Below are 12,962 nucleotides of genomic sequence, written 5' to 3'. Positions count from 1 at the left end.
TTTTTAAGAAGATAAACACAGCAAAGGATATACCATTTCCACAAATTCTCCATGTAGCATTCAGTGACATTGTTTACACTCTTCAAGTTCCTGCTTCTCTCTTATGAGGAGAGAAATTGACTTTTAATTTGGATTTGAATTTCTTCTCAGATACATGAACCTGAAACGTTCACAGATTAACTTCCTCTACATCCCATATTGGGGGTCCCTGGGTGGTGTAAATGGTTAAGCGGTCAACTTCTAGCCAAAAGGTTGAAAGTTTAAACCCACCCAGAGGCACCTCCAGAGACAGGCCTGGAGATCGGCTTCCTAAAAGTTACAGCCTTGAAAACTCTATAGAGCAGTTCTGCTCTGCACACATGGGCTCACCATGAGCTGGAACTGACTTGATGGCAACTAACAGCGATGCTCTAGAAATCAACTTCATCATTAATCAAAGTGTAATGTCATTATGAAAGATTATTTCCTGTTAATATAAGAGCTGGAATAAGAGTTTGAAGTCATGGGCTCAGCTCCTTAACTCATTTATTCAGGAAATATTTCCAGAGGACTGTTCTAGGCTGTAGGGATACAGTAGTAGTTAAAACAGACAATGACCCTGCTCTCGTGGTAGCATACTCTCGTAGGACAACAAAAAACAAATTAATGATAACCATAAAAGAACTATCAGGTCACTGTAATTGCTATGAAGAAAACGCATCAGGGTGAAGTAATGGTAAAGTGATAGAGTACTTGATCGGACACTTCAGAGTGACAACTGAGGACTGTCACTAAGAGGTGGTAACATTTAAATTAAGACCTGAATGACAAGAAAGTGCTAAGACCCTGGAAAGAACATTTTAGCTGGGGAAATAACCAGTGCCAAGACTCTGAGGCTGGATGAGTTTGGCATGTTTGAGTGATAGAAAGAAGGCCCTGTGACTAGAGAATAGGCAAGAGGGAAACTGGTAGGAGATGAGGTTAGACAGAAAGGCAGGGCCAGATTTTGCTGGGTATTGCCAGCCAGGCTCATGAGTTTGAATTTTATTTCAAGTAGTACAAGCACTGCTTGTATACCAAGTAGGTATACAGTTAATACATAACATGTCAGATGGTGATGATGCTGTGATGACAAATAACTGTAAGATAAACTTGCTGTCAAGTCAGTTCTTACTCACAGTGACTCTATAAGACAGAGTAGAACTGCCCTATAGGGTTCCTAGGCTGTAGTCTTTATGGGAACAGATTGCCAGTTCTTTTTTCCCATGGAGCGGCTGGTGGGTTTGAACCACTAACTTTTTGGCAGCCGAGCACTTACCCACTGTGCCACCAGGGCTCTTTTCGGTAGGTTAAGGGGGTAGAGAATGATCTCGGAATAGAAGGGATCTAGAAAAGGCCTTTCTGATTTTTTGATGAGATGACATTTGGACAGAAACGTGAAGTAAGGGAACAAGTTGTACAGATACCTGGGCGAAGAGCATTCTAGGCAGGGGGAAAAGCAGGGGAAAAGGTGGGAGTGTGGTTGGAGTATTCAAGAAACACAAAGATGCCAGTGCAGCTGGAACAGAATGAGCAGGGTGGAGAGTGGTAGAAGAGTAAGTTAGAGAGGCAGCTGGGAGCCAGATCATGTAAGGTCTTCAGGACTTTGTGAGCACTGGCCTTTGAGTGACTTAGGAAGGCATGGGAGGGTGTTGAACAGATCTACCTTAGATTTTAAAATGTTTCTTGCGGTTGCTGGGTAGAAGCAGGAAGATTAGTCAGGAGATTATTAGATTAGTTCAGGCAGGTCATGATGGTGGCTTGAATCAGGTGGTAACAGAGCATATATTTGTATATATTTTGAAGAGTGACAGGAGTTAAGGATGACCTCAGGCTTTTGGCCAGAGCAACTGAAGAATGAAGTTGCATTTTACTGAGAGAAGGTAGACTGTGGGAAGAGTACATTGGGTGGTGGTAGAAAAAAAGATTGATTTTGATGTGTTGTGTTTATAATGCCTGTTAGATACCTAGGTAGAGATGTTGACTGGGTAGATACATGAATCTTATGTTTGGGGAGAGATCTGGACTAGAAATATAACTGGGAATGGTCAGCATATTGATGGTATTATAAGCCATGGGACTACCAAATGTTCACAGGTTGAGTAAGATATTCTGTTTATATTGGAGGAAAGTTGTTTGGATCTGAAGTTTTTTCTTCCTCCGCATCTGCTGATATAAACTGATCGATCCTCTCATTCTTCTTTTCAGTTAACAGAAGATGAAATAGCTACAATATTACAGTCAACGCTTAAGGGACTGGAATACCTTCATTTTATGAGAAAAATTCATCGAGATATCAAGGCGGGAAATATTTTGCTAAATACAGAAGGACATGCAAAACTTGCAGATTTTGGAGTAGCAGGCCAACTTACAGTAAGTGAAAATGCTACTTACGTCAGTCACTTCCAGCTATCTTGAAATCATTGCCTTTTATTTTTTTATTTTAAGTAAAATACTTGACTTAATCGTGTTGGTCAAAAACTGTAGACTCTAGCAGCAGGTCACAAAAGAGTCAGCCGGTTATTTTAGATCCGTTCCAGGGGTTCAGAGTCACATAGTTGACTCTTTATGTGCGTATTTAACTCTGATAAAAATAAAAACTTAAGAAATGATAGAGTAGAAGTTTAAATTCTGTAGGGCTACATGAACACATTAAAAAAGGAAGAAAAATTAAATTCATACTCCTTTTCTTGCATAAGACGTAACATCATCTCATTCAGCCTCCAGACAGTGCTTGAAAGTTATTTTACCGAAAAGTCTCCTCACTTGCTTCTAGAATACCAGTCTCTGGATTCTTGTACTATCTCATTGGTGCATGGCAGTGAAAAAACACATTTCAGACAGAAAGTCTTAAATTACCTGATTTTGTAAAATACATGAATACATATGAAAGAATATGTAGAAAACGTTTGGGATAAACCAAAACCCGTTGCTGTTGAGTCGGCTCCAACTCATAGCGACCCTATAGGCCAAGAGTAGAACTGCCCCATAGAATTTCCAAGGAGCACCTGGTGGATTCGAACTGCTGACCCTTTGGTTAGCAGTCGTAGCTCTTAACCACTATGTCACCAGGGTTTCCAAGTTTGGGGTAGGTATACACTAAAATTTGCAAGAACATACATCAAGTGGTTTTCCTGGATGGTAGAAATTTTATATATTCTGGCTCATAGTCACTCTGTAGGACAGGGTAGAACTGCCCCATATAGTTTCCTAGGCTGTAATCTTTAGCGCCTGGTGAGTTCAAACTGCTGACCTTTCGGTTAGCAGCTGAGCACTTAACCACTGGACCATCAGAATTGATGCATTTGAATTATGGTGTTAGTGAAAAATATTGAATATGCCATGGACTACCAGAAGAACGAACACATCTGTCTTGGAAGAAGTACAGCGAGAATGCTTCTTAGAAATGAGGATGGTGAGACTTCGTCTCCCTTACTTTGGACATGCTATCAGGAAGGACCAGTCCCTGGAGGAGGACAACATGCCTTCGTAAAGCAGAGGGTCAGCGAAAAAGAGGAGGACCCTCAATGAGATGAACTGATACAGCGGCTGCCACAGTGGGCTCAGACATAACAATTGTGAGGATGGCCTGAGACTAGGCAGCGTTTCATTCTGTTGTACATAGAGTCACTATGAGTAGGTACAAACTGGGTGGCACCCAACAACGACATATATGTATGTGTGTACACATACATATATATGCATATATTTATGATTTTAGCAATTGGTTGATTATTTAATAATTACTTATAATGTTCTTGTTGCCATAATACCTGCCTTGGCAGAATTTTTTTTTCTCTTTTAAAATGTACGATTCAGTTTTTTCAGTATGTTCACAAGGTTGTATAACCATCACTACTACCTAATTCTAGAACATTTGAATCATTTTAAAACTTCTTACCCATTAGCAGTCATGGCTTATTCTCTCCCCTACCTGGCCCCTGGCAACCACTAATCTGCTTTCTGTCTGTGTCACTTTGCCTATTCGGAACATTTCACGCAAATCAGATTGTAAAATATGTGGCTTTTTGTTCTGGCTTCTTTCATTCAGCATAATGTTTTCAAGGTTCATCCATGTTGTATCAATATTTCGTTCCTTTTTATGGCTGAATAATATTCCATCGTGTGGATATACCACATTTGGTTTATCCACTCATTAGTTGTCCATTTGGGTTGTTTCCACTTTTTAGTTATTATGAATAATGCTGCATCGAAGTTCATTTACAGATGTTTTTGTGAACGTGTGTTTTCACATGACATACGGAATTGTTGGGTCAGACAGCAACTGTATTTGCAACTTTTTAAGGAACTGCCAAACTGTTTTCCAAAGCAGCGTCATCATTTTACATTCCCACCAGCAGTGTATGAGGGATGAAGTTTCCAATTTCTCCACGTCTAGCCGACACTTACTTTCTGTTTATTTACTTATTTTTTCGATTATAGCCACACTAGTGGGGCGGAGGGGGGGAGCTACAACAGTGGGTTCAAACATAACAACGATTGTGAGGATGGTGTAGGACCAGGCAGTGTTTCATTCTGGTGTACATAGGGTCACTATGAGTCAGAATTGATTCTACAGCAAGGGGTTTGTACTAAGTTTTGAAATAGGGAAGTGTGAATTTTCAAATTTTTTTTTTTTTTCAAGATTTTTCTACTATTCTGGGCCTCTTACATTTCCATATGAATTTTAGGATCAGCTTATCAATTTCTGCAAAAAAAGACCTTTGAGATTTTGCTAGGAATTATGTTGAAACTTAGATCCATTTGGAAAGTATTGCCATCTTAGTAATAATAAGTTTTGTAATCCATGAATCCAAGATGTCCTCCCATTTATTTAGATTCTCTTTAATTTCTTTCAAATATGTTTTGTAGTTTTCAGTTTACAAGTCTAGCACTTATTTGGTTAAATTTACTCCTACATAGTTTGTTCCCTTTGATGCCATTTTACATGAAATTGTTTTCTTAATTTTATTTTTGGAGTTTTCATTACTAGTGTATAGAAATACAACTTATTTTGTATATATTTTGTATACTGTAAACTTGCTGAACGTGTATCATTTTGCTAAGGAAGGAGAGGCCACTTCACTAAAATAAAGTAAGGCAGCACTACAGAAGATCTACTTCAGAAGGAAGGCCTGGCCACCTACTTCTGAAAAATCAGCCTTTGAAAACACTGTAGAGCACAGTTCTACTCTGACACACGTGGGATCACCATGAGTCAGAATCAACTATATGGCAACAGGTTTTTTTCATCCCTCTTATAAGGGTACCTGGATACCCTGGTGGCGTAGTGGTTAAGAGTTCAGCTGCTTTGATCAGCAGTTCGAATCCACCAAGCTCTCCTTGGAAACCCTATGGGGCACTTCTGCCCCATCCTGTAGGGTCACTAGGAGTCGGAATCAACTTGACGTCAATGGATTTTGGTTTTGGTTTTATAAGGTTACCTAGTGCTACCAGTTTCTAAGCCTTTTGGAGGAGTTGGTGTTAAAATCAGATTGTTTTTCCATTTTCCAGCAGCTAGCTCAGGATTCATTTTCCATAGTCTGTTATTTATTTGGTTTCCAGCTTCCAAAATTTTGTCACTTTTTTTCGTTTTGTTTCTTGTTATAATGGATTTACTTCTTAAAAAAAAAAAAAATCCTTTTAGTGCCTTTTTAGTGGGTTTTGGGAGGAGCAAAAACAAAATGTGTTTGTTCAATTTGTCATTTTGACAAAAAAAGAAAATCTGTAATATTATTTCTCATGGCAATGTGGGTATATTCATTCTGTGGATATACCTTGATTTATTTAAGTCCTTCCCTGAAATTGGACGTTGGATTCCCATTTCGGTTGCTTCTAGTTTTCCTGCCATCATAAGCATAAATTCTGTGATAAACACCTTGCAGTTAAACATTTGGACACCTCCTTGAGTATTTCCTGAGGATAATTTCTTAACATTGGAATCTGGGTCAGAAGTTTTAAATGTGTGAAATCTTAAACCTTTTGATGCATATTGCCACATTGCTGTTGAAGGGAGCAATTTATGCTTCCAATTTCAGTATATAAATGTGTCCATTTTCCTGAATGTTTTCCAATTCTTGCTGGGCAATAAAATGTACCTTAACATTTTCAAAGCAATTAAAAATTATTGGCCACTTGTAATTCTTTTATAAATTAACTGTTCACTGTATTTGCCAGTTTTTCTAACGAAATGTTGATCTTTAAAAAAAAAAGTATTTGTTCAAAAAGATAAACCAAAGTAAAAAAAAAAATTGTACGTTAAAAGATGTTAATCCTTTGTCATATATTGTTGAAATTGGCTTTCTTAGTTTGCTATTGGTATTTTTATTTATTTGTTTTTAAGTACAGAAGTTTTCCAGTTTTATGTAGACAAATGTACCTTTTATTTTGTGATTTCTACCTCTAATGTCATGCTTAAAAAGTCGTTTTCTACTCCGAGACTATAATATAACTGTTTATCTACACTTTCTTCTATTACTCATTTGGTTTTTGTTTTTTATATTAAAAATTTTAACCTATTTGAACTTATTTTGGTGAAAGTATGAGGTAGGAGGAATTTAAATGTAGTTGTACAAATGACTAGCCAGATACCCGGTAACTTCTGTTTTGTTTTGCATACTTTATCCTTTGTTTGTCCATTTTAACAACATCTTCAAATCATATACACCCACTCCTGACTTATCGACATGGTTTGGTTCCAAAGACCAGGTCGTTATGCAAAAATTGTTGTTATGTGAAAATGGAGGATGACCACATCAGATCGCAAAAATGGAGAATGACTATATCATTACATAACTGCCAAGTTACATCTTTACATAACTGGCAAACCACTGAGAATCGTGGCCTAGCCAAGCTGACATATGACCGTAACCATCATGGCCAGCCTTACTCACACCTCGCACCTTGCTGTTCGCTACTGCCAGATGTATGTCGTTAATGCTCAAAATAGTTGGATAGTAGATTTTTTACTGTTGTTTTAAGTGCAAAATGATGGCAAGATAGTAAGTGAGGAGTAGATGTATATGCCACAGTCTGTTTCTGGACTTAATATTTTCTATTGCTGTGTGGCATGGTGATTGTGAGCTACAGCCAAAAGGTCGGCTGTTGGAATCCACCAGCTGGTTCTTGGGAACCCTGTGGAGCAGTTCTATTCTGTCCTATAGGTTGCTATGAGGAGAATTGACTTGATGGCTATGGGTTTTGGTTTTAGGTTTATGCTACTGTATTAATATTGCCTTGCAATACAGATCTACTTGAGTTAGTATCCCCTTATTACTTTCTTTTAGGTTCTATGGACCCTTTTTATTTTTTTTACATTTTTAAGTCATGTTAAGAATAACTTATAGAAGAATAAAAACGTAGTATGAAGACAAATTTTACTAGACATTTCAATATGAATGTAAACATAGCAGTCCTCACTGTATCAAGTAAATTTTGGCAAACATAATAAAAATGAAAACTATCGTCACAAGTCTTTTTTGCAAAACAGAATTATCTGCTTTTTTTTTTTTTTCTTAATAGTGGCTGATGAAGTCCTTTCTTCTGAGCAACTTGCTGAATATCGTATTTCCTTTCTGTCTTAGAAATATAGTGTTCACTCATTGATTCTTTTTTAAAAATAATAGTATGTTTTAGGTGAATGTTTACACAGCAAATTAGTTTCCCATTTAACAGTTTTTATACACATGGTTCCATGCCATTGATTACAGTTTTTTCAGTGTGTCAGCATTCTCATTATTTCCATTCTGTTTGTTGCGTTTCCATTGATCTAGCTTCTGTTCCCCTCCTTGCCTTCTCATCTTTGCTTTTGGGTAAATTTTGACTGTTTGGCCTCATATAGTTGATTGTTTAAGGGAACACATTACTCGGGGTGATATTGTTTATTTTATAAGCCAAGCTATTATTTGGCTGAAAGGTGACCTCCGGAAGTAGCTTCAGTTCCAAGCTCAAAGAGTATCTTAGAACTACAGTCTTGGGGTCTTCTCTAGTTTCTATTGGTCTAGTAGGTCTGGCCTTTTTTAGGAATTTGAATTTTGTTCTTCATTTTTCTCCCATTCTATCCGGGACCTTGTGTTGTGTCCCTGGTCAGAATGGTTAGTAGTGGTAGCCGGGCACCATCTAGTTTTTCTGGTCTCAGGTTAGAAGAGGCCATGGTTTGTGTGGGTTGTTAGTCCTTTGGGCTAGTTTCTTCTTTGAGCTTTTGATTTCCTTCATTCTCTTTTGCTCTATATGAGTAGAGACCAATAGTTGTATCTTAGATGACTGCTTGCAGGTTTTTTAGACTCCAGGTGCTACTCAACCGACTAGGATATAGAACATTATCTTTATGAACTAGGTTGTTCCAATTGACTAAGCTGTCCCGTGACACTATGGTCCTAAGCATTTTAACCCAGTAAACCGATCCCGTGAACTGCTTGGATATGTCTAAGAAGCCTCTGTAACTATGCCCCATTGGGCTTTGTTATATGTATGGATACATACGGAGCACACACCAACATGGGTATACATATGCCTCCAGATACACCTAGACAGGCATGTGCATTTACTTGATCCCTTCATTACTTTTAATTTTCAAAAAATTTCTGGTTCTTCAGGTACCCATTTCTCATTGAAATAATTCTGTGAAAACAGCTTTGACTACCATCGTTTGAAAACACGCCTGCAAATTTGAAGTTTCAGAGCTGAGGAAATGACTAAGCAGTTAGTTAGCTCCTGTGTTAATTTATTACGTAGGACTAATGGTGAGATTGATTGAGAAATATTGCCTGTTGTTTGCTCCTCACTGGCATCACCTAACTTAAGCTACAGGCATGTGAGCAGGAACATGGGGTGATGATGCTGAGAAATCTGATTGCATATTTAGTTCTGTTTAAAATCCCTCTCTTCCTAAAGTAGAGGAACTGTGGGAGGGTTCTCTTTCATTAGGCCAAGCCATTATGGGAAAGTGTGCACATGTTTATTTGCCATGGGCACCGCATCCAGATATCCTTCTTTAAGCCCCAAACCAAGACTTTTTACAAATCTTTTCATGTATTTTTCTTTTCTGGATTACTCATATAAACAATCAGAGTGTTGCAAAAGTATACCGAATGGAAAGTAAAAGTCCTTAGTGATTCTACATTTTGTTAAAATTAATATTAACGATTGCTGTTGTTAAAAATTTTGTGTATATTACTCCAGATTTTTTTTTACTATGCGTATAACGACAACTCTTATTAGTTGTTTTTATTATTACGATCATACTGACGTTAATATGTAATTTTCTTTTCCAAAAATAGGGGTATGTTATACATAACCTAATTTTTTTGCTTCACAATATATCTTCTACATTTTTTTTTAATGCCAGCATCTGTATAGCTTCTTTTCTTGTATGTGGTATTTTATTTTATGGATATTTATTGTATTTAACTTACCCCTTATGGTGGTCATTTGGGTTGTCTCATTTTTCTTTTCCTCCCTCTGTGATAAACATTTCTGCAGTCTTTATGTATATATCTTTGGGCATTTGCAGACAGGGTAAGTGTCTAGAAGTAGATTTGGAACAAAGATAGGAACATTTAAGAGTTTAATAAATTCTGCCAAAGTGCATGTCAAAAAGTTGTACCAATTTATACTCCAGTAACATTGTTTTTGAGTGCCTGTTTTTCACGGGCAGTAGTTATTATTCATCTTTTAAATTTTTCTCAAACTTACAGGATGATATCTTGTTTTAGTTTGTATTTTAATAATTGATTGATAATCTTTTTATGTATTTCTTGGTCATTTGAACTTCTTTTGTGGCTTGCTGGATCATGTCTTGAGTATGGGTTTTAGATATATTTCAGATACAAGGCATTTCTTATTACTGGAAAAGTTTCTTTTTCTCAGTAGTTTTACTGCTTAGTGTTGTTCTCTTTTCTTTCTATTTTAGGATACCATGGCCAAGCGAAATACAGTGATAGGAACACCATTTTGGATGGCTCCAGAAGTGATTCAGGAAATTGGGTACAACTGTGTGGCAGACATCTGGTCACTGGGAATAACTGCCATCGAGATGGCAGAAGGAAAGCCCCCGTATGCCGATATCCACCCCATGAGGGTAAGAGGAAATGGACGGACAACCAGTGGGGCAATTAGTTGCGGGTCATCATTAGAAAGTTAGTTAATGACTTACTTGGTTTGAGACTGAACAATAAATGAATTTATTGTATGTAAGTGATAAGTGTCACTCTAGACTCTAGGTGGTACATTGCTGCTGACTCTAGTTGTAGTCACTAATTAATTCAAGCCTGATCCAGCCCTCTCCACTGCTGAGATTGTGTATTTATAGCCCTCTGACAGGACATGGGCCACAGAAATGCTTAGTTTCACCTGTGCAATATTTTCAAAAATACTTTAGGGGCCTGCCTTTTAACATGACGCCATTAACTGGAGTTGAGCAGTGCTTACCCAGAAAAATTACCTCCTTTATATAAGGCATGGGCTTTCCACTTTACCTGTCTCCAAGGTTACCTATAGTGTCACCAAGCATCAGTTGTCATTTATTATAGGGTTTTCTCTGATGTTTTACCTGTAAATATTAAGAGGAAAGCAAACTATTTTTTTGCACTCTCGTCTTTAACACCAAGCCTTGTCCATTTGTAGTCTTTTCCCTGCCTGGCCCCTGTAGGCATTTGAATTGGTAAGTTTTTTAAGTCCCCAGGCTCGGTTCATCTGTACTCTCCTGTCTTCGTCTACTTGTAGAGTGTTAGGAGATCATTGATGCATCTGTGCTGACGTTCCCTAATGTGAACACCCTACAGGGTTCCCAGGTTTTCCCCACCCTCAGGGCGCCTCATGACAACACTTATAAGACCCCGGCCCTGCCTTTCTTTGAGACTCCATAGCTCTTGCAATAGTTCCCAACCCCAGCTCCTCCCTTCTCAGATTAGTTAGTTCTCCTATTAAGAGACTTGGCTTTTTTTTAAAGTATTCATGAGCTATGTCCAGAGATAAGCTCCTTCCCCTTTCTTGGGAGTAGAAGCAGGGAGGGTGAGGGAATTTACTGGTGGTATTTTTAGGTTTAGAGAATATAATTTAAGTTGTTTATTGCAAGAGTTTCATTTTATAAAAACTGTGGCTTTTCCTTTACTGGAAACTCAACAAATAATTTGTCTTATTTTTTTAAATAATAGAATTTAATGGACCAGTTTTTTAATTGTATTTTGTTGGTTTCAAGTATGTCGGATTGGCTTGGTTTGTAGGTTAGTGAATCCCTCGTGATTTGGGGGGCTTTTGGGTTTAGGATTTCCTTGCAGTCACTGCTGACAGCCGGGGGTGGTGGTTACATGTAGCGGGGAGGGAAACTTGACTACTATGGGGCTGAGTTATCTTCTGGATATGAATTTTCTTGCCCTTTCATACTGGAAAGCAATGAACTGTGGTTAAAAAGAAATGCTTCAGATAATGTGAGGCTCAGGGGACCAGACTATTACATGAAGAGTGTGTAGAGAGAGAGGGAGAGAGGAAAGAGAGAGAGAGATACCAGGTTCTCCAGTTGTCCAACTTCCTTCTTTGAGATACTTAGACTTTTGCTGGAATTTGGATGGATTTTTCACTGGATAAGAGAAATATCATTTTACCAAGCTTCAAATGTAATCCCAGAGTATCACTTTAATTTTGTAGACTCTTCTTTTTTTTTGTTTTAAACCAGGCAATCTTCATGATTCCTACAAACCCTCCTCCCACATTCCGAAAACCAGAGCTGTGGTCCGATAACTTCATGGATTTTGTGAAGCAGTGTCTTGTAAAGAGCCCTGATCAGAGAGCCACAGCTACTCAGCTCCTACAGGTATGATCCCCCTGACATTTCACCTTTCCATTTCATTCACATACTGATGAAAAGTTGCTATTAGGTCACCTACTTGGAAATAGCAAAGACAGAGAAGACATTCCCTGCCTCTAGGTTGGAATCTAATTGATTGGAAAAGACATAAAAAGGAATGTTAAGTCATTGAACAAAGCAGTATTGCAACAAAATACAAGGATGCATGGGATTAGAGAGAGAGAACTGACATTTAGGGGGCACCTTGTAAGGGATGGGTATCATTTCATTTTTACAGGTGAGGAAATGGAAGCTTAGAGAGGTTAACTTATTTAGAGTCACTCAGCTTGTAAACAGCAGAGCCAAGATTAGAGCCTAGGTCTTTCTGATGCCAACACAGGAGTGCCATCAGGTCTATCTCACTGACAAAGAATTGAGATGAGTGATAGGTGCTATTGCTTAGGGTAGGGAGAAGCCACTTTGGGATGGAGGCACTAGGAATGCTTTCTTGGAGGAGGTAGTTTCTACACCTTGGCCTTGAATGATGGATTTGATTTGGCAGGCAATATGCTTAGTGGACAGGAGCTTGGATTCTGGAGTCAGACCATCCAGGTTTGAATCTTGACTACCTATTTACTAGGTTTGTGACCTTGGACAAGTAACTTAACCTCTTTGTACCGTAGTTTTATTGTGTATAAAATAGGCATGAAGTACTTGCTTTATATATTGTGAAGATTAAGTGATATAATATCCCACATGTCTGTCAGTTTGTCGTACTGTGGGGGCTTGTGTGTTGCTGTGATGCTGGAAGCTATGCCACTGGTATTCAGATACCAGCAGGGTCACCCATGGAGGACAGGTTTCAGCTGAGCTTCCAGACTTAAGACAAACTAGGAAGAAGGACCCGGCAGTCTACTTCTGAAAAGCATTAGCCACTGAAAACCTTATGAATAGCAGCGGAACATTGTCTGATATAGTGCTGGAAGATGAGCCCCCCAGGTTGGAAGGCACTCAAAAGATGACTGGGCAAGAGCTGCCTCCTCAAAGTAGAGTCAACCTTAATGATGTGGATGGAGTAAAGCTTTCAGGACCTTCATCTGCTGATGTGGCATGACTCAAAATGAGAGGAGACATCTGCAAACATCCATTAGTAATCGGAACC

General features: G+C 38.4%; 1 protein-coding gene across 4 annotated transcripts in view; it reads left to right on the top strand.

Annotated features, from left to right (window-relative positions):
• Positions 1-12,962, top strand: part of STK4 (serine/threonine kinase 4) — a 100,345-nt gene that overhangs the window by 11,853 nt on the left and 75,530 nt on the right. For all 4 annotated transcript variants that reach the window (XM_049868827.1, XM_049868829.1, XM_049868830.1 and 1 more), the window contains 3 exons: positions 2,227-2,391; positions 9,929-10,096; positions 11,690-11,827. In XM_049868827.1, the coding sequence (XP_049724784.1) occupies positions 2,227-2,391; positions 9,929-10,096; positions 11,690-11,827 (471 nt within the window). The remainder of the gene's footprint in view (positions 1-2,226; positions 2,392-9,928; positions 10,097-11,689; positions 11,828-12,962) is intronic.

The sequence above is a fragment of the Elephas maximus genome, chromosome 25 (assembly GCF_024166365.1).
Source record: "Elephas maximus indicus isolate mEleMax1 chromosome 25, mEleMax1 primary haplotype, whole genome shotgun sequence".
NCBI classification, from domain to species: domain Eukaryota; kingdom Metazoa; phylum Chordata; class Mammalia; order Proboscidea; family Elephantidae; genus Elephas; species Elephas maximus.
The sequence above is the reverse complement of the archived record's forward strand: the minus strand, read 5'-3'. Positions and strand labels throughout refer to the sequence as shown.